General features: G+C 50.1%; 8 protein-coding genes across 8 annotated transcripts; 2 read left to right on the plus strand and 6 right to left on the minus strand.

The window, feature by feature from the left end:
• Positions 1 to 883: 883 nt before the first annotated feature.
• On the plus strand, positions 884 to 1,786 carry CDV56_100292 (RTA1 domain-containing protein; the record flags this gene model as incomplete). The annotated part of the gene is made up of 1 exon (XM_026753911.1): positions 884 to 1,786. One exon carries the CDS (start codon positions 884 to 886, stop codon positions 1,784 to 1,786), a length of 903 nt encoding a protein of 300 aa, XP_026609990.1.
• Positions 1,787 to 1,862: 76 nt separating this feature from the next.
• CDV56_100476 (uncharacterized protein) lies at positions 1,863 to 3,105 on the minus strand (the record flags this gene model as incomplete). The annotated part of the gene is made up of 7 exons (XM_026754095.1): positions 1,863 to 1,999; positions 2,052 to 2,159; positions 2,209 to 2,480; positions 2,534 to 2,627; positions 2,681 to 2,806; positions 2,853 to 2,957; positions 3,006 to 3,105. The coding sequence occupies 7 exons, from the start codon at positions 3,103 to 3,105 to the stop codon at positions 1,863 to 1,865; spliced, it is 942 nt and encodes a 313-aa protein (XP_026609991.1).
• A 1,108-nt stretch (positions 3,106 to 4,213) lies between these two features.
• CDV56_100844 (putative phosphatidylglycerol specific phospholipase C) lies at positions 4,214 to 5,644 on the plus strand (the record flags this gene model as incomplete). The annotated part of the gene is made up of 2 exons (XM_026754463.1): positions 4,214 to 4,792; positions 4,841 to 5,644. 2 exons carry the CDS (start codon positions 4,214 to 4,216, stop codon positions 5,642 to 5,644), a joined length of 1,383 nt encoding a protein of 460 aa, XP_026609992.1.
• Positions 5,645 to 8,955: 3,311 nt separating this feature from the next.
• On the minus strand, positions 8,956 to 11,103 carry CDV56_101561 (uncharacterized protein; the record flags this gene model as incomplete). Its single annotated transcript, XM_026755180.1, has 7 exons — positions 8,956 to 9,084; positions 9,138 to 9,377; positions 9,431 to 10,187; positions 10,292 to 10,463; positions 10,522 to 10,639; positions 10,711 to 10,884; positions 10,951 to 11,103. The coding sequence occupies 7 exons, from the start codon at positions 11,101 to 11,103 to the stop codon at positions 8,956 to 8,958; spliced, it is 1,743 nt and encodes a 580-aa protein (XP_026609993.1).
• A 712-nt stretch (positions 11,104 to 11,815) lies between these two features.
• CDV56_101955 (2EXR domain-containing protein) lies at positions 11,816 to 12,664 on the minus strand (the record flags this gene model as incomplete). Its single annotated transcript, XM_026755574.1, has 1 exon — positions 11,816 to 12,664. The coding sequence occupies one exon, from the start codon at positions 12,662 to 12,664 to the stop codon at positions 11,816 to 11,818; it is 849 nt and encodes a 282-aa protein (XP_026609994.1).
• Positions 12,665 to 14,713: 2,049 nt separating this feature from the next.
• Positions 14,714 to 15,628, minus strand: CDV56_102347 (uncharacterized protein; the record flags this gene model as incomplete). The annotated part of the gene is made up of 5 exons (XM_026755966.1): positions 14,714 to 14,874; positions 14,925 to 15,002; positions 15,048 to 15,125; positions 15,171 to 15,230; positions 15,280 to 15,628. 5 exons carry the CDS (start codon positions 15,626 to 15,628, stop codon positions 14,714 to 14,716), a joined length of 726 nt encoding a protein of 241 aa, XP_026609995.1.
• Positions 15,629 to 16,059: 431 nt separating this feature from the next.
• Positions 16,060 to 17,909, minus strand: CDV56_102528 (uncharacterized protein; the record flags this gene model as incomplete). Its single annotated transcript, XM_026756147.1, has 4 exons — positions 16,060 to 16,302; positions 16,485 to 16,789; positions 17,494 to 17,522; positions 17,566 to 17,909. The coding sequence occupies 4 exons, from the start codon at positions 17,907 to 17,909 to the stop codon at positions 16,060 to 16,062; spliced, it is 921 nt and encodes a 306-aa protein (XP_026609996.1).
• A 1,101-nt stretch (positions 17,910 to 19,010) lies between these two features.
• CDV56_102895 (uncharacterized protein) lies at positions 19,011 to 19,355 on the minus strand (the record flags this gene model as incomplete). The annotated part of the gene is made up of 1 exon (XM_026756514.1): positions 19,011 to 19,355. One exon carries the CDS (start codon positions 19,353 to 19,355, stop codon positions 19,011 to 19,013), a length of 345 nt encoding a protein of 114 aa, XP_026609997.1.
• Between the last annotated feature and the right edge of the window lie 712 nt (positions 19,356 to 20,067).

Genomic DNA, 20,067 nt, shown 5'->3' on the forward strand with positions numbered 1-20,067 from the left:
GGGGTTCTCGGGGCTGGTCACTCAGCCGATCAGGGGGGGGAAGGAGGAGGGCGCACTCGGTGTTGTCAAGGGTTTGGCGAAGGGGACGGTGGGATTGGTGACCAAGGTTCCTTCGGCTGGATTGGGGCTCGTCGCGTATCCATTCCAGGGTATTGTGAAGAGTATCGAGTCGTCGGTTAGGTCCAAGACGAGGAAGGCTATTATCACGGCGCGACTACGGGATGGGTATGAGTTGAGCAGACGGGAGGAAGTTTCGCAGGAGGAGAGACAGTTTGCCCTGCAAAAGTTTCAGAGTCTTTTGCGTGGTACAGATACATAAGATGATCTAGTCGTAATTATAGTACCTTGCATCAGGGAACCCGGGACTGCCTTGAAATAATCGACACCGATAGGGACCAGGTAGAAGAGAAAGGGAGTGACTCATCCATGCCTTTTCCTACCCCGTATAGCATTTCCTCTAGAATCGCTACGAGCTAGAATCATACATTTGGTGCATGGTCTGTCCTCAAGACGCTACATGAAAGCCAACCAGCCACAGCTTTCATTTTCGCGTTGTCCATGATTGTGGAATGTGGATCTTGTTGAGATTATGAAACAAAGGCGCCAAGAGATCCGCTCGTATACGTATCTTTTGCCCGAACAAGGAACAATATCTGAACCCCATTCTATTTTGGTCCCAGGCCCATAATGCTAGACAGATGGCAGTGTCTTGTGGACCCTGTGAGCCCCTGAGAAAATCCAGTCACAACTAAACCTAAATCGACCAACATAACGAACACGAAGGCAACGCCTCCCGTCAGCATGAGTGCAAGGCAGGCTGTTCTCGATATAAGAAGCAGCTCACGACACATCAACATGGCAGCCATTCCAAGCTGCCGTCACCATGGCAGAAACGCAATGGAGAGCATACGCCTACTATCCCTCAGCCGGGGGCGCAACCGTCATGGCGTTGCTGTTCCTCGTCGGCACCCTGATCCAAATATACCAACTCATCCGGACACGCGCATGGCTGACGATCCCAATCATCATCGGAGGACTCTGTACGTCTACACCGCAACAATATCGCGCCATGGCTAACCTCACAGTTGAAACAACCGGCTACATCGGCCGCATCATGTCCGCCCGCCAATCCCCGGACTGGACGACAGGCCCCTACATCATGCAAAGCACGACGCTGCTCATCGCGCCGGCCCTCTTCGCCGCAACCATCTACATGGTGCTCGGCCGCATCATCGCCCTCGTCCAGGGCGAGCCGCACTGCCTCCTCCGCCTGCCCTGGCTCACCAAGATCTTCGTCGTCGGCGACGTCATCTCCTTCCTCATGCAGTCCGCCGGCGCGGGCATCATGGTGCAGTCGCACTCCACCACCGACCGCACAGGCGAGCACGTCATCATCGGCGGCCTCCTCGTGCAGATCGGCTTCTTCTGCTTCTTCATCGTCGTGGCGGTGCTGTTCCAGCGGCGCATTGACCGCTTCCCCACGCCGCGCGCGGTCTCGGTCTCCCCGCCGATCCCCTGGCGGAAGCATCTCTTCGCGCTGTATGTGACCAGTTTCCTAATCCTGGTGCGCTCGGTGGAGCGGTTTGTGGAGTATGCGCAGGGGCAGGAGGGGGGGTTGATCAGCCATGAGGTGTATTTGTTTGTGTTTGATGGGGTGCCGATGCTGCTGGTGTTGGTGATTCTGGTTCGGGTGCATCCGAGTGAGATGAATGCGTTGCTCGGCAGGGGGAGAGTAGCAGCTACGAAGACGGGGTTGAGTTTTAGGGATGTGTCGCCGGTGGTATGATCATCCTATCTTACAATATTGATGTTTGAATATCCTTTATGTACAGTGTTAAAAGGAGTAGACTGCAAGTTTGACGCTAGTGTCCACGCTCCTTCTTGCTCTGCAGCTTGCCGAACGGCAGCATCCAGCTATCCCACATGGCACCGTCTCCGTCCGGGTTGGGGATGTTAGTCAGGTTCCAGTTTTGCTCGAGGGTGGTGAGCTGGGAGAAGTCTGTGTATGTTAGCGCTTGCCCGCTCCGCTCCGCACAGTATGATGTACGTACGGTTGTAGAACTGCTGGTCAATGCAGTTGTAGCAGGCCAGGGAGTCGTTGCCGAGTAGCACGCTGTAGACGTCGTTGTCGGTTCCGTAGAACTGGGGCGAGTAGATATCTATTTCCTTAGTCTCATTCATCGTATCGCCAACGCATGGAAAACATACCGTTTTCATCAAAAGTCACCAGGATAAGCGTATCCTTCATGAACTCCTTGTTGGTGAGCATAGGGTTAAGGATGGACTGCACGTCTGTGGTGGTGTAGGAGATGTTGGTGTCGTGGGCGTCGTTGGCCAGGTTCGGAACGTAGAACATGTAGTTCGGGGCGTGGGCTCCCAGAGCTACATCCTTGGAGAAGTGCTCCTCGGCGTTGACGATGTTGCGGCAGCGGGCGGTGCTGTTGCGGATGTTGTCAAAGGACATGAAGGGGTTGTGCTTGCTGTGGGGTCTTAGTTTCAGTGGAAAACATATCGAAGATGGCCGTGAACGCACCGCACGTAGCCGGAGGTCTTGTTCTTGGAGATGGGGTTGCACTCTCCGCCGGCGAGGGGCTGGTAGCCTTCCATGTATGCCTTCCAGGTGAGGCCTTTCGTCTGATCAGCAACTATGCTTTGCACTAGGGAGCGGTTGGATGCATACCGGCCGGCTCAAAGAGGTCGACCAAGCTCATCTGGGTGGTGTTGTGGTCTGCATCATCGAAGACACCACCGGCGATAGTGCTGGTGATCATGGAGATGTAGTTGGGCTGAGAGGGGTGAGTGGTCCCTAGACAGTCGGCAGCTGCGCAACGAGTAAAATCGCTATAGCCTACCCTTGTAACCGTCAAGGAGCATGCCCATGTTGGTCAAGCTCTGATAGTATTCATTGCCGAGAGCAGTGGCCTTGTTGGTGTTCTCAAGGACGACCACCACGAAGCCTGGACATATTAGCATCATAGAGCGGGCCAGTTGAGACGGTAGCATACGGTCAAACCACTTTCCCGAAGGAGCAGACTTGGCAGTGGTAGGCAGGGCCGATGCTGTGGCAGTTAGACCAGCAAGAAGAATGCTAGCCGCGAACTTCATCTTGACGGTGTAGGACTAGGGAGTAGGGATGAATGAATTGAGTCAGGACAACCGTTGACGATCAACTCAGTCTTGGAGAGAACCTTTATATGATCGTCATTGGGACATTACATGCAGGGCATTGGACCCTGACTGTAGGCTACAGACTACAGTAGACAAACTGTATTTGCCAGGGACCCAGGGACCAGCGTTATCCGTAGAACTCTGTTCTCTTCATAGTCCTGTCAACGCTGGGACCTGGGAGTATGGCCTTCTCCATGCTAGAAGAAATCTAGAAGGATGCGATGTGGCCACTGGCCAAGAATCAGGATTGGAGTTATCCAGCGGTGTCATAATCCATAACCAAGTTGTTGCCTAGAGAAAACAAGACATCCGGACAAGATATCGTCAGGCATTATCAGCCACCAATTACCTTGACTCTGTTGATGCTGCAGTGAGGCCATGCTCGAATGGTCAGATATGATTGGCCAGTGCAGGTAGACAGAGCACAAAGAGCCAGCCAATCATATTACAGACTGAAAAGAGTGCTCACTTCTGCATGTTTTGATTGGCTGATTGTAGACCTGTACCATGGATGGAGCCAAGTAAAGCTTCATAAAGCTTACCTAGTGTGTGCATTTCCATGCTTGCCTTCTTCAAGGTTGTTCCTGTTCCTGATGATAAGTAGAAAACATGATGCCAATCCGCGGTTCTGACTTCCACCATGCTATCTTGAGGAACATCCACGACTAATGAAGCAGTACAGACGGCGATCTCAATGTAAAAGCACCTCACTCCACACACTGCTCGATCAGTGCTCGGAAACCGGCACGAAATGCAAGATTGCGATTGCATTGATGGCCCCGAGCGCATTAGATATCCACTAACCGGTAGACAGTGTCCGATAGGTGTGCTAACAGTAGCTGACGCAGGATTCTGCCTGTAGGATTTGACGATCAGCGCATGTGCTGCCCAGTGTCACTCTTCATTTGTTCGTCCTGTTCGGTAGGCATATCACATTCATAGTGGTGGTATCAACAAGGATAATCGAGGGACTCGCATTAATATAAAAGACGTCGAAGCAGGTCAATGGGTGAAAAGTAGCAAGCAAACTACTCTTTCATTCATCATGAAGACCAACACTTTGGTGCCCTTGCTCGGTCTTTCCAGCACCGCTGCTGCTGCGGCCGTGGCTGCGTCCGGCAAAACCCCCTTTGGATATGCCTCTGGCTCCAAGGAGTCCATTGCCAACCTGAAGGACAAGATCGAGAATGTCGTTTGGATTCTGCTGGAGAACCGCAGTTTCGACAACATCCTGGGTGGTGTGAACCGCAAGGGTCTGGACAACGTTGTCAACAACGGCCCTTTCTGCAACCCCCAGAATGTGACCGACCCCAGCAGCACCAAGTGGTGCAGCGTCTACAAGGACTTTGACTCGGTCCAACACGACCCTGATCACTCGATCACTGGTTACAACATGGAGCTGTATGGCACCTACACCCCCAACAACGCTGCCGTCGCCAACGGCACCCTGAAGCCCAGCATGAACGGCTTCGTGGAGCAGCAGCTGGTGCACCACAAGGGCATTGCTCCCAAGCTGGCCGACGAGGAGGTCATGGGATACTACTCCGAGGACGAGATCCCCACTCTGGTCAACCTGGTTGATGAGTTCACCACCTTCAACTACTGGCACTCATGTGTCCCTGGTGTAAGACCCCTCTGCTCGTGAGAGTTCAAGTGATACTGACGAGAATAGCCCACCAATCCCAACCGCCTGTGCGCCATCTCTGGTACCTCCGATGGTCATGGCCGCAACGACAACAGCTTCGACGTCTCTGGCGTCGACATCTCCAGCATCTTCCAGGTTGCCAGCGAGAAGGGCATCACCTGGAAGGACTACGACGGCACCAACGGCGCCTTCCTCGCCGACGCGCTGTTCTTCAACTGGACCGCCCAGAACGCCAAGCAGAACGTCGTCCCTCTGGAGAACTTCTACCAGGACGCCTACCTCGGCCTCCTGCCCCAGCTCTCCTACATCAACCCCTCTTGCTGCGACCTCGACACCAACTCCATGCACCCCTCCGGCAACGTCTCCTTCGGCCAGGTCCTCGTCAAGCAGATCTACGATGCCGTCCGCACCGGTCCCCAGTGGGACAAGACCCTCCTGCTCATCACCTTTGACGAGACCGGTGGTTTCTACGACCACGTCCAGCCCCCTCTCGCCGTCCGCCCGGACAACAAGACCTACACCGAGACCGCCGCCGACGGCAGCTCCTACACCTTCAGCTTTGACCGTCTGGGCGGCCGTATGCCTACCTGGCTTATCTCTCCTTACACGCCCAAGGGACACATCGAGAACTACGGTGTCGACCCTGTCACCGGCCAGTCCGCCTCGTACAGTGCCACCTCCGTGCTCAAGACTCTGGGATACCTCTGGGATCTGAAGGACTTTACTCCCCGTGTCTCGCACTCGCCTGCCTTTGACCATCTGATTGGTCCTCACAAGCGCAATGCTCCTGCGACCCTGGCGAACCCCCACCCTTTCCCTGATGCTGTTTAAACAGATCATATCAAAAGCTAGTTCGAATCAAAATACTGCCTTGAGATTTAAGCATCCATCATCCCTCTTCTTCGCCTTCTTGTATGATGTTCTCAATCTGATGATTTGAAATATGACCTTGTGTACGAGACAATTCATGTTCCGATGATATACAAGTCCGATGTTTGGAATAGAAAATAATCTACAATAAACAAGAGTAAATACCATCTTTCTTTTCGCACCTACTATGAGTATGTCCATACTCAATAACAGCAGCAAGCCTCCGAGGAAAGACTCGTATAATACTCGGTCTATAAAGTCACATAGTTATGGAGCCAGGCTCACTATCGGGACTGTTGAATTGAGCAATGGGCGCATTTCTGTGTACCGCGCTGGAGGAAATATAGCATGGAGATTCTAACACTCCTTGCTCGCAAGCGAGTGTACGTGTTTACCCTGTCCGTGAAGACCTTCCCGTCCAGACATCTATCACTAACGCCCTGTCCTTTTCGCATTGGCGGGTTTCTGTCCGGTAACCACATGGAAATTAGAATAGAGACGCATGTTTTCCTGCTAACACGGGCAGGAGCACATCTGTATCCTCTTCCGACCAGGCTAATGTCCGAGTGAACAGTCGCAGAGAGTACACCTCTAGTCTTTTCAACTGCTGCCATGAGTAAGATCAGAGCAAAGACGGATGTCATGTTCCTTCACTTCCAACCATCGCCCAGGGACAAGATGCTCGTAAGCAGCCCACCCGGGGATTTCAGACCATGGTGCAGTCGTGCGATTGCCATAGACAAGTCCGCGATCGACCAATACTTGGATAGCCCGATGGTTGTATCGCCTGTACCACGGGTTTGGCGGTTATATACATGCAATAGCATTGCATGAACCTATTCTATGGCTTCTACTACTCTGCAGGCTGCCAACTGCGGTCTTATACATGACTGCACCAAGAATCTGGTAGAGACAACCCATGGATTTCCACCTATTGCGCTTAAAGACCTCAATAGTTAAAATTTCCCAATATCCTATCAACAAATGGGCTTGTGGTTTAGTGGTATAATACCCCCTTAGCATGGGGGTGGTCCGGGGTTCGATTCCCCGCGAGTCCATTTTTTACCTTTTTCCGAATGACGTGCAAATGCCACTTTTTGCCCATCTCAAACCAGCTTTAGTTAGGACTTAGAGAACTGTTTGTTCTTACTTCTATTTTCATTTGTATGTAGTGGCCCGGTCTGGAGCATTCAGATTTGTTAATTGTGATAGACTTGGATGAGTCGGTGAGGACGCAATGTGCAGGAGGATATAACATCTATTATAGTATTCTCCCTTCAACAGAAGATATTCCTAAGATAGGTATAAGCCTTGAGTGGGACAATATTGCTCTTGGTATATGTCTTCGATCGACTCCTCAAAGATATGTAGAGATCGGACGACTTGTAGATCTTTTGGTGCCAGTTAGATGCATCCTTGCTGAAAGACAGGCTACATTGGTGGCCTGAAACTTGGGTCTAGTGGATATGATGGTGCGATGACACTACTAGAGTCAGATTGGGCACCGATTTAAGCCCAACTGGTAATAGATAAAAGATATTGTTCAGCTGCGCTCGGAGCGCGTCACTCATAATGGGCGTATATAACAGTGTACAGAGGCAGCATTTATTTTATCTGGTCCATTCATTCATCCCAGGAACTTTCCGTACAGGCATTTCTTCGACCCAAAATATAGCCATGACAGTGTCCTCTACTATCCATTTGCACGCTTACTATGGCACTGAATTAACCCTGGAGAGCACCCGAAACGACTCACGGAATGGAAAATGGGACCCAGAGCCACCCGGCCAAGTTAAGGCTGGTCACGCTGCGACATTTGGAATTAAAGCTGAGCCTGGTGTGTACCAACTCTTCTGTTATGTATCTGATCTGAGACATTGACTTCTGAAGGTTCGAATGCCGCGGGCGTTGTGAGATACAAAATTAATGATTCCGGGAACAGCACCCTGGAAATCAGATGGAATTGCCCAGGAGACGGGAAAGTCAACTGGGTAAGCGGAAGTACGAGCGACCCTTCACGGTGGAGCGTTGAAGAGAAGGATCGTACACGAGATGGCCCCCTCGAGAGTAAGTCTTTGGATCTCTGACACAAATTAATTGTCCGAGACAAATAATCATTCCTTGTTGATGACAAGCCACCCTTTTGCTTCTTGAGAAGTGAAATGCCTTTCAAATTAGAGCAGCTTGCAGGTAGAATTCTGGTGCCGTCCAAGATTTCTTTGCGCCTTGGATCCGTCACATGGAATTATTATGGGCTCTGTTGCGATATCTCTATAGTACCCTAGTTCTAGATCTGCACGTCGTTCGCAGTTTAGTTTAGTTGAAGTTTTCATGCATCACCAACTGATCACCTGCGAATCTATGCCCGTAGCAATATAGCGATACAGTGGCTTGCGAATTCTGAATCATCTGCTCAGCCAGCCATAGGACTTTGGGACGAATCCTGGGTTACGGACTGGAGGTGAAATTCTTACTATCACCAAGCCCCTTCCACCCTGGCAAAGAATCACAGGATGACACGAGTGGCTCTCAATGAAACTGACGGTCTGGTTCTTGTCTGTGGCTGGCTGAACAGACCATTGCATGAATCTGGCAGCCTGGGCCAATAGGATACGATGCTAGGGCGTTCGTCAATGCTGGGCTGGCAGGGTTAAGGTCTGGTACTCGATAACTATATCTGTTTTGAGCAAGTGTCATGGATGAAAACCTGATCCTGCTGGTACACTTGTTGAAGCCTAGCAGGGTTCTGATCCTCCGCCATGAGTACCGGACTGCCAGCAAGCCCCGTCCGATGCTATATGCCATCTCGACGAGAGTATGGAAAATGGCAAGAAATGCTTGTGATGAGGAGGAGGAGCTTTACATTAGTCTATAAGACTAGAGCCTGCTGTGTTATATAAAAGCTCGCCAATTCTCTTTCATGAACCAAGTCTTCATACCCAATCTCGCCCACCTCAGAGATACTTGGACTCTTAAGGCTTATTTCATACATAGCCCAAATATTTGAACTTTCACCTCAGTTTTATTCATCATGCCGACCTTCCAAGGTGAACAGGTCAACACGACCAACCCAGACCCGTATGATCAGATGTTGGTTCTCAGCCAGGAAACCATCAATAGCTCCCTCGAGCGTATGTGGAAGCATGATCAAAGAAAGAAGGGCCTGGAAGAGTCTCCACTGGTGCATTTTCCGTTTACCGACAGGTCAAAGACGCCTCCACAATACATCAACGCCTACTTTCACTATCCATACCATCTTTCCCGTGAGCTCATCAAGTTTTGGTCACTTTCCATTTGAGGTGTGAAGGCGAACTTTCAAATTCAAACACAGTGCCATTCACCTCTAACACAGCGCTATTCACTTCTAACTGCCCCAGTAGACTGACCAATGTGCCATCGTCCTATACACCAGGTTAAATACGGGACTAGAGTATCTCATAGAGGGTATGCTCACCCATGCAGGTCCCGCTGTGACTCGTGCCAATGGTGACGGGGTTGGCCTGGAATGTCCGAAACGGCTTGGAGACGAGGGGTTAGATGTAAGTCGGTGGGTTCTCAGTCGTCTCCGGATGTCACTGTCAATGTCCGTTCGATATTTCTGCAGGGCCCAATACTGAATGGTGTCAAGCATGCGTCGGAGTTGCAGCGCGTTCCAGAGCTTATCCAATCGCCCATTCCAGATGCATCTCATTCGCTGGATGCCCCATCAGCAACGACTTCACTTCGAGAAGATTGAATCACACTCACATATAGAATGATTGGCTCATCGTCGTCATCTTCGTCATCACTTTCGGCCCCGACAATTGGCTCCGCGTAGGTCAGAAACACTCTGGCATTTCCGCCAATGAAAGTCAAGGCAACCACTGGATGATGGTACTCGTGCGCTGGGCTGTCTGATAGTCCCCGAAGTAATGCGACGCAGGCAGAACTACTGTTTGCCGCCTGATAATAACATTTGCGGATCTCCTGTTGCGTTGCGCCAGGTTTTTTGACTTCAACCACCGCCCATGGGTAACAGGTCAGCTTATCATCTTTGTGGGAGGGCCCTGTTTCAATATCGGATGCACCATTCGTTCCGTCTGTGTCTTCACCTCCAGCAACATCCACATCCTTCCTCTTGTGCTTGTAACCACAGTGGGGTGTGATCTCTTCGTCGTCCAGACTGCCCTCACTGCTGTCCTCTTCTTCACTCTCTGGCTCATAGTCCTCGTCTTCGGACGTTGCATGATCGTGCTCATCAGACTCATTCGAATCACTGTCTTCGAGTCCCGTGCCTATATGCTTACTACCTGGTTTGCGTCGCTTGGCTTTCGCGCGCCGTGAAGCCTTTTGAATGTCCGCGCAATGCTTATTCAGCGACATCAAGGGGCATGAATGCAATGCCTCGGACTCTTCTAAGAGGCTCAGGTTTGTCAATGAAAATACCGCATGAGTATGTCCTTTGTCCGTCTTTTGAGGGGAGCGCATATCATTGTGTATGCGAAACCCAAAATACCAGTCCGGCCTGGGAACTGACAGCATCTCTCTCTCTTGCAATGGCTTCAGCGAACGGCAGAGGAAAATCGTGAGTACCTATATCAACTCATTGCGGCGGAACCATTCTCTTACCTCGGCGACAGAGCAATGATTGTGCCAGTCATTGCGAACATGCCATGCTTGGCGGAAGGACTCCGTGTCTCGGCCGCTGAAGGAACCCGAATAACGTCAGTTGACCGTATCTGATAGTTCACCGAATCGGGCCCGGGCTTACAACGTGGTCGCGAATTCGCCATCAAACCGACTATGACTCGAGCTGATTGAGCTGATCAGTGGCTTCTGCATATTAGGTCTTGGGAAACAGAATGCGTACGTTTGATCTGCATGCTTCGTCCATTCCGTAAATACATAGTCGGCGAGCTTTTGTCCTAGTTTGCTTTCGTTCATTCCCTTGTACTTCCACTCCGATGCAGATTCGTACTTGGAGCATTTAGAATAAAATTAGTCATCCATGATAGATCTTTCTTGCGACTGGGGAATGTTCTCCGTACAAGTCTATACGCCGCCTTCAAGTTTTTCAGATGCCTCTTTGTGGCCTCACTTTGTGGAAGGACGCTGTCTTTATTACAGGCCATTTCTCCGTTGAACCACCCATCTCGACCGGCCTGTGGTAGTTCCTTGTAGAGGCTGACCAATAGATGAGGATCGAGGCACTTTCGCGCGACCTTGTCGTGGGTATGGAGTCAGCGTTTTCGACAAAGAACCACCTTGCGGACAACGTAGAACCCTACCTCTCTGGGCGGAATGATGCAGTCAAACGACAGGATGCGATCTCTGATTTGCGCAATCTCGTCTGGCCAGCCGTCTTCGCTGACCTCCATCTCGATAGCGATGCCATTGCGTCGAAGAGCATCAGGATTGAGCTTTTTTGTTGCCGGGGCCATGGGATAGAGCGCGTAGAGAAAGATTATGATGACTAGACAGTGTCCTCGAGATACCTTGGAGAAGTGCTTTCCTTTTAGCCCCGGGATTTGGTGCTGACGCGATTGTTCTTGTGGAAGTTGCGGCGCAGGCTGTGCTGGCTAATCCCTGTCAATGCAAGGATATGTTACCACCGCGCTTTACTGAATAGATAGGCACGGCTCGTGGAAATGCCTCGTTTTTCCTGCACGACCGCGGGGTAAATGCATGCCCTGACTTCCATACGCATGCGAGAACTGTATTTAGCCCGAGTCCAGGTCATGAGGGCTTTACTCCTCACTGTTTAGCAGGCGGAGCTTCGGACAAAGCCGTAGGTCCAACAGCATTCGCTGCTATCAAAATCTCACGAAAAGCCCATGCTTTTTCGGGACTGTTCTCAAAGATTCTTACCCCGATCCCCTGTCTCATTATCGTAGGACTAGATTGTCTGGAACTTGACGCGAAAGGAGAAATCGACCCTCCCTATCTGCATCAGGCAACGGTTCTTAACTTCGCCGGATTCGGTTTCGTTGGAACTGAGTCTTTATCCTTTAATCATCATTCACCTACTGGCCATATATTTCATTATTAAGATGGTGTCTGGACCATAATAAGTGCTTCAATGCCATGAAATTCTTGAAGGCACCTTCAGCCCAAGTATGATACATTATCTCAAAACATAAACGATGTACTGCCTCATCTTCTAACGGCAGAGACAGGCCGTACCTCAAAGCTGCGGACATTGTGCAATGTTATCCCTTCACCTAGCCCTTTGCTAGCCTCCTTGATCCGCTGGTACAAGGCTTCATGACCAAAACACTCACCAATCGCATCCTCAAAGCTGCCACGACCGTCCTTCCAGTTATAGAACAATGTCCCTCCCGGCCGGCTCTGAATCTCCCACCGCCGCTGGACATTTGTCCCCGCATACTCCAACCGCAGATTCGGCGGCGGGTCAACAATGACATACAGCACCGCTGGCCAATAGGGCCACTCGAACATCTCATGTAGTACAGAGGCGCTGCTAAGAACCTGTGCTTCGGGCACAGCGATGCCCCCCAGCTCCAGAGCATAAGTGCTGACAGACTGGTCTAACATTTCCGGCGCAAACATCCGATCATACGGCTCGCAGAGGAAGCCGTCCCATTGATCGAGCGGGACGTACAGCACATCGTGTTCTGGGTTAAACGGGCGCGCAAAGACGGGAGACTGGTTGCCGGAGAAGCGCATTGAGATCTCCTGCTCGCGACACCAGGCTAGAGCGATCCTGCGCGCCTCACGGTTGACGAAATACAGCGGGACCTCGACCTCGACATGGTCGAGTAGTTCGGGGCGGAAGTAGAAGTGCGGGTGGGAGGGGTCGGTGGGGTCGTAGCCTTGCTCGGATTCGGATAGGCGTCGCAGGTGCCAACATCCTTTTTTGAAGAAGATTAGGGCGGGGCTGTCTTTTTGTGGGAGGGCTTCGTGCCAGATTAGGATGCGTAGCTCTGGGGGGAGATTGGAGAAGTGAGGAAATGTGGGGGGAGATGCTGCTGCTGCGGCCATGTTCTCTGATGTTCATTATATTAAATGTCTTGCGGGGGATATCTTGAACCCTCTGCTGTATTTAATCACTGGTTGTAGCCTAATTTATGAGGCTAAGCCACACTTGATCTACAATGTAAGACGAAGTCTGCTGTGGCTCATGAGTCATGGCATGTCATAAATGCACTCTGGTGTATCTAGTGTATGCTGGCTTACCCAGTAGTACTGGTTTTGTGCCCTGTTGGTTACTAGCAGCTCCGAGACGCAGATACAAAGTCTGCAGAGCATGGATGCTTGGCTCACATCCAGGAAAACGCAACCATGAGCTGAAGGCTAATAAGGACAGCAATGGTTATGTTTGAGTGAACTAGACCCAGAAGTGGGTAACAAGGCACAGCCACAGGTCTGAGCACGAGACGATGCCTTTAAACTGTTCACATCCCTCCCACAAGTTGACTGGATTTGAAGATTGGCACTTTGAAGCAGAGAAATGCTCCTGCAATTCGGCCCTGGCGTAGTTCTTGACCACAATGTCTGGAAAGTGCAGTTACAACTGTGTGGATCACCCTTTGAAGGTCCAATTTGATCACGGCATACCAGTGCTGATAGGCCTCCTGTAGGTCCTGATCAGCTATGTTGCCAGTGCTGGAGTAGCAGTCATCATCATTACTGCTTATTACTTTCTTGCGCACTGCCCTGATTTGAATCCGTTCCAATCCAGCAATGGCGCAGTCAACCCTAGCCTTCCTTCTGATGTGCCATTTAAGCCAAATCCAGTTGATCTGATGATTTTGAGGGTTGCTGGAAGAGTACAAAAGCACTCACAAAAGATTCCAAAGACCAATCCATGGACTCATCTCGACCAGCCATTAATGAAGGTTAGTTGTTACCATTCCGACTCCTCTTTGGCTATGGGCTATTCTGATAAATCAAGTGTATGTTAGCTATGAGAGATCTACAAATGTCACCGGACTTGCTATTTTAATCAGTGGATATGCCCAGCTTCCTTGTGGCCTTCATCTTACCATTGGTTGATTGTGGGACGCTTGGCCTGGTTCTCCAGCCTAACACATTATGAGTTCAAGCCTATAATTTCCATCTGTCGGATTCACAACTAATGATATCTAGGTTTACTGGCTTATTTTGGCTTCCTCTACGGCCCGTTTACTCTCCTTGCAAGCCTGAACACATTCCGCAAGGACTCTATTCCCGAGTTTGACTCGATGGACACTGACCACAGTGATGGAGCTTTGGACAGGTAATGGCGGTTGTGCTTCTCGCCACCCCGCTGAAAATTATATTTGAATATTTGCACCCAGGTAAGGTCTAATGAAACTTGCTGAAACCTGCAGAGACTGAGTACCATCTTCTGCTGAGTGAGAAAGTGCACCAGGTTGCGAAAATCTAACGGCTCCTCCGAACCATTTACTGCAAGCAGGCGATGGGCCACAGGCCTCCATATGTGATGCTGCTGAGATGGCACGACCAGAGAACTCCTCAGCGTTCAGGCCTGATTATGATTACTACCGAAAGTCAACTGCTCTAATGGTTAGTACCATATATATCATGCTCGCGGAAGCCGGCTTTGGTTTATATGTGATCATCCTGGCTGTTGCGCGTAGTTCAATTCTGGGTCTTTTCACTTTGGTCAAACTTAATTTGGTATTATTCTACTTTTTTTGTGGTTGATCATCTGTTTGTCTTTCAAGATCGATCTCGCCGCCTGGAACAAGAAGAAGCGTCTTCATTCCGTCTTGCAATTTTTCAACTTGCTGATTCTCAGTATTTTGGCTGCTTGGAGTGTTTATTCCACAGCACAATAATTGTTTCCGGGAAATACCAGAGTTGTTAGGCTCAGAGTATCTATAAGTCTCATATTAATAAGATTTTTAGCACAATGTACAAGTATCTCAGTTAGGTGAAGAGTATGAAATGCGGGTTACAATCCTTGTCAGATTTTTGTCACGAGAGAACAACGAGGCCAGAGAAGTGCCACTATTTACTATGACTATATATAAAGATAGCTGAAGTATACACAATCCAAGCAGAGTCAAGATGAAATGGACTCCATTACAGATTGTAAGTGTGAGAGTCAATATCAATAGTAGCCACAATCCAGGTCTTGCCTCCATCCGAAGTAGTCAACCCCGAGGAGCTAGCCTCGTTGATGGCAAGGGTGTTGCCGAACGAACTATCAGCCGAGTTCAGAATGATGGTAGTATCAAGATATTCTACACTCATCAGTATTGCCACTGCCCCTGCCCAAGAGAAAGTAACTTACGGTGAGCAGCCACGGTGCTGTGGCACGCATCATCCTGGCATTCGACGGCTGTCCCCCAGCCTTGAGCCTGACCGGAACCTGCGCTTCTCAGCATCATCCACCTGCAACGAAGGGGAAACTCACTGGTGGATAGCGTGGACACGACCTCCCCGTTGATGGCGACGGTCTGGTCATACTTGCCCGTGCTGTCGTTATACTTGTCTGTGCATGATTAGATGGGCTCGTCTCAGGTCGTGGTGAACGTACAGTGCATGGTGAGTTTATCACCCGCGTTAGCAGGCACCTGCGTACCGCCTAATTGCGTGCCTATCCTGGATCTCAGCATGATGTGCGCTTCGACCAATCTCTGACCTACCCTCGAGAGTACTGGCCCACGTGCACCACTGTCCCGCATTGGCGCCGCAGTTCCTACACCCGTCAGCTTCGATCGTAACATCAGGGGTGTGCGATGCGTACGCAGCAGGATCCGCAAAAGACACGGCAAGAGCCTGGATCAAATCGCCTCCGCTAGTGCCCATGCCCGGCCATAGAGCCAGACGGTCCTTCTGCGGGCTTGGTGTCTCCGGGAGGACAAGGGTTGTGTTAGCCTCTCGGATCCATGATGAGGTAGGTCCGAGGGAGAAATAGGGCCCGAAGCCGACTGTGGTCTGGCAGGAGGCCAGGCCGAGGAGCGAGAGAAGGGCGAGCGCTTTGGTGGCGGACATGTTGCTTGTGAGAGTTGGTTGTGCTGAGATGAAGCAGCCAGGACTCGGAGGATCTGGGTTTATAATCCCTAGATCAAAGGGTGAACGGCGTATGCCGTGATCAGCGCTGTGTCAGGCTAATTTCTCCGTTCTGGAGCAGTTTGATCCTCCAATAATACAAGGGTGATGGTCGAGTCCACCAGGGGTCGGATGTTTCATATTGTTTCGGTTCTGCAGAAGTCCGTCGTCCTTGAGATACATTACATGGATTAGATCAATAACGACCTGATCACTTTATCTATTCAACACGCTAGTATCAATCTTGACATGTTGATACATGTTCGTTTCGGATAGACTCCGCACCTGAGAAGCCATCACGGTGCATGGGCAACTTGTAAAGCACTGAACCTCCGACTCTTCCGACACCATCAAATGTCATAGCCCCTGGGACTCTAATCAACTTCTCCAGACGAATTCTCCCGACATGATGGTGGCACCCACAAATCCGGATTCTCCGGAAAGAAACCAGACGCCCGTAGCGTCACTCCCCCAAGAACCTTCCTGGCCTCTACGTCCATCGCAACACAAAAGTCGAGCGGATACGCATAGACATTGCCTAGGGAACCCGCACGGTAGAAGGGGAACGCTTGCTGAAGGCGACGCGTTGCCCCCCAGTGCTTGTCATAGCTAATTGTCTACATGTCGATGTAAACATGGGACATGTTGGTAAGGCCGAGTTCACGGCATGCTTTGATGACTTGTGGATCTTTCTCGACAACTGCCTCCAGACTATCCTCCTCCTCTTCCCTTTGCATTGGCATAACCCTTCGATATCATTCCATGAGTCGATCTTTTGTGTGGTCAAGTTGACTATGACTTCTGCCACGCCTGTCGGTCCACGTTGGAGTATCGCAAAGGCGCGTCGCTCCGGACGCCGCTCGATGTTCTCTCTGAAGAAGGTGTATTCGGATCTCCACGGCTCGCGGAGGGTGATGGCGTTGAACTTGAATTCTACGCCAAGGGATTCTCCATGCTGACGGATGAGGTTTGCTGCCAAGGTGATTTCGTCCTTCGTTAGGGGATCTAGTTGGTTAGCATGGCCCGGATAGCTGTCTGAGCTGGGCTGAGTACCTAGAGGATGGGTATGTGCCACGTTCTTGTGCGAGGCATCGTAGCACTTGTCTTAGACGTGTCATTATGCTTGTTATGTTTCTTGGAAGCGAGCAAGGTAGTTGGTAGTCGCCGTCTTTTCAGTAGGCGCAATCTGGCATGATGCCATTCTTGATCCCAGGTGAGTGACGTTAGATCAACGGGCACCGATTTCGATCAGACATTTCTGAAAGCTAGAAACGCTTGACAATTCTTGATTTGCCTCATCACAGCGATAGAGACAGCGCTAGCACATAATTGAACGCCGGGCGTTCCAGAGACCAGACTGCTTAGACGATTCTGCAGCAAGCGATCTTAATTTTCTGCTGCGTTGCAATCCACCCGGCTATGAGACGTCAGTCTTGTTAGCCACTGAATTGCAGTACTAGATTGAGATCCATTGGATATGCGTCCTCGCTTACTGGTGAGGGACTAGAAGAGAATATTCTCCGAACAAGCCTACTCATCCCTTGCTACCTAAATAGAAAATCTGCAGGACTTCAGCTGATCTGTGATACCTAAGATCCTGCTTGAATTATGGCAGAAGCATCGACAGTGCGTCCCACCAGAAAAGCCGAGAAAAGTATATGGGAAGGTCAGCTGGTTCATGGTAGCTGGGGCGAAGAACGTATCATTCAACGATCTACCTGATGTCCTAAGATCCTGATTACAGAAAGATGATGTTAGCAATGGCCCCATCTCATGGAATTTCTGTGACGTAGCTTCGCAGCATCAACGTAGCACTGAAAGATACTCAAAAAGCACACTGAGGATCCAACCAAGCTCGGACACTCACCTAGTGCACATACCTATAGTCAATCAAAACCATCCCCTCGACATACTGCTCCCAGCGGATCATGTCCTGGTCATACTGCCAGTTCTCGATCTGCTGCGTGATGCACTGCATGGCAGCATCGGTCAGTCCCTTGAGAGAATTATCCTCGCTGATGATCTCGAAAATAAGATCGCCTACCTGCTTGTCGGGAAAGGAGTCGCGGTTGGGGGAGAAGTTGCCCTGGCCGGCTTGCAGGATCTTCACCACTTCTTTGAGCATGGTCAAAGCAGGGAGGTCGGGGTGATCGGGGCGAATCAGAAGGAAACTCCTGTAGATGCCGCTGGCCTTGTGGATTTTGAACTTGGGCTGTCTCGGCATTGTGTGAGGTGCTCGGTGGACGTTTGTAGTTTTCGTAGTTGAAGTCAGGTTGTTTGAGTTCAGATACTGAGTTGCAGAGATAGAGTAGGAGTGTAAGAGAACCGAAGATGATGATGATGGTGTATTGATAGCATGACAGTGGTATTTATACTGGATATTGAGACATATCTTCGAGGTATAGGGTTGTTATCTTAGACACACAACAATGGATTGTTCCTATGTTCTAGACACTTCATTATCATGGCATTGTGCCACAATCCTTTCAACTACCTTTGACTACCCAAGACTGTAGACAAACAAAAACGTTCCCATCAATGGTGGAGGACAAAGGGTTGGTCTCTGACCACGACATCCGAGACCGTCGCCCTGACAAAGAAGTGCCAACTGGGTTCAATACCCGTTCAAGGGTTCTCCAAATTCGATTTGCCGAATAAGGAGATGATTCAAGCCCCGAGGCCATGTCGAAGATCCTTGGACTCCACCCGTTGCAGGCATAACGATGTGGCTGGGCCTCGAAGTAGCTGAGGTCTTTTCCAGGATATAGGAGACAACCGGAATGACTTGGAGAAATATCGGCACTTTGTGGCGGCTGTCGCACAGACGTCTTTTGAAAGCAGTCTCAAACAAGGAGTAGACATCGCTCTATAGATGTGGGATCCTGTCACTACGTCAGATCTGCTGATGCATGTTCATGCTATGCTTACTGATCTTATCCCTGGTCAATTCACTCGTCGCAGTCGAGTCTTCCAAGAAAGCATACTCTCTGTTCGGTATCAGTCAACAATAGGCTTTCAGAGTGAGGAATGGTGTCTTTACTGTAGTATATAGGTGCTGCTGGTTTACATGTTAGTCTAGAACTGCAGTTGGCAAATTAATGCCATTGTTTGAATTTAGAGAAAATTGGCCTATATGATGCGTTAGACGGTGTTATAACATCAAAGGCTTTGATTAAATGATGTATAAAGTAGAGGAAAGTAACAGCACGAATTTATATGGAGACAGCAAAAAGGGCAAGCATATCAAAGCGATGAGCAAGGCGCCATGCAGACTAGCCATAGAAAACCATGATAGTACCAATCTGAAGCCAATACCAAACATCACCTACTCCATGTGGTTATACTCCTTCAAGCGCAGATACTGATCGAACTGCCACCAGCCCAGCATTGCCTGGTCATCCTCCCAGTGCGCAATCTGGTGATGGATGTACTCTGTCGTGGCGGCTGTGATCCCTTCATCAGAGTCATTTTCTGTAAACACCTCGAGCACAAGATCGCCTACCTGCTCATTGCGCCGCTCCTGGAAAAAGTCAAGGCTTGGGACGAAACCGACGGCGCAAGCCTCGAGCTTTTCAAGACATTGCTCGAGGATGTCCCGAGGGGGGATGTCTGGATTGGAGAGGCGGAAGATGGCGTAGGCCGATCGAACTTTTTTGTCGCTGTTGAACATCTTCAAATCGTAGAGTTGCCTGAATTGAGTGGATAAGCTGATGATTGAGATGAGGGTGCAGAGAGGGTGCTGAAGAGAGTCAGGGATATAACGCTGGCAGGTCATGGCGAGAATCAACAGTATTTATGGACTGAGTTGAGACATGTTTGGACACTTACACATTGTGTCTAGGACATTGAACATGTAGAATGGAATATAATGCCCAGGAAGCATCTGCAGTGTCTTTAGATACCATAGCACAGTCTCAGACTTCGAGACACCGAGAAAGAACAATGTAATTGTCTAGTAATTGAATAGGCGAGGAACAAAGGCATGGCTCAAAGGAACTGACCACCACTCTGTTTGTAATTCCCAGGCAATGTATGTACAGAATGGAAGACATTTGTCAGATATCGACTTTCTGTTTTGATCGAGGCAGAGGCGAGTGCTGCATCGCTGACTGAGAAGGCCAGCAGATCTGGACGAGGAGCTTCGAACAGGTTGCATGAGGGATATTGGGTATGAGCTTTATTTTTGAGCTTGCAAAGTACCGTTGTCAAATGCAGATGTGAATTCGTATCCAACAAGAACACTCTTCGAGGAAATCTAAGATTGCTGTAGTATGCATGCGAGATTTGGGAACTCAGGCCAACCTGGGGTCCAACGGTGTCTTGCAACCGACCCTGGTTGCTAAACAGTCAGAGTATAAATGTATCAACGTGTAAGGGACCCA

This window comes from Aspergillus thermomutatus, assembly GCF_002237265.1.
Source record: "Aspergillus thermomutatus strain HMR AF 39 chromosome Unknown NODE_377, whole genome shotgun sequence".
In the NCBI taxonomy this organism is placed as follows: domain Eukaryota; kingdom Fungi; phylum Ascomycota; class Eurotiomycetes; order Eurotiales; family Aspergillaceae; genus Aspergillus; species Aspergillus thermomutatus.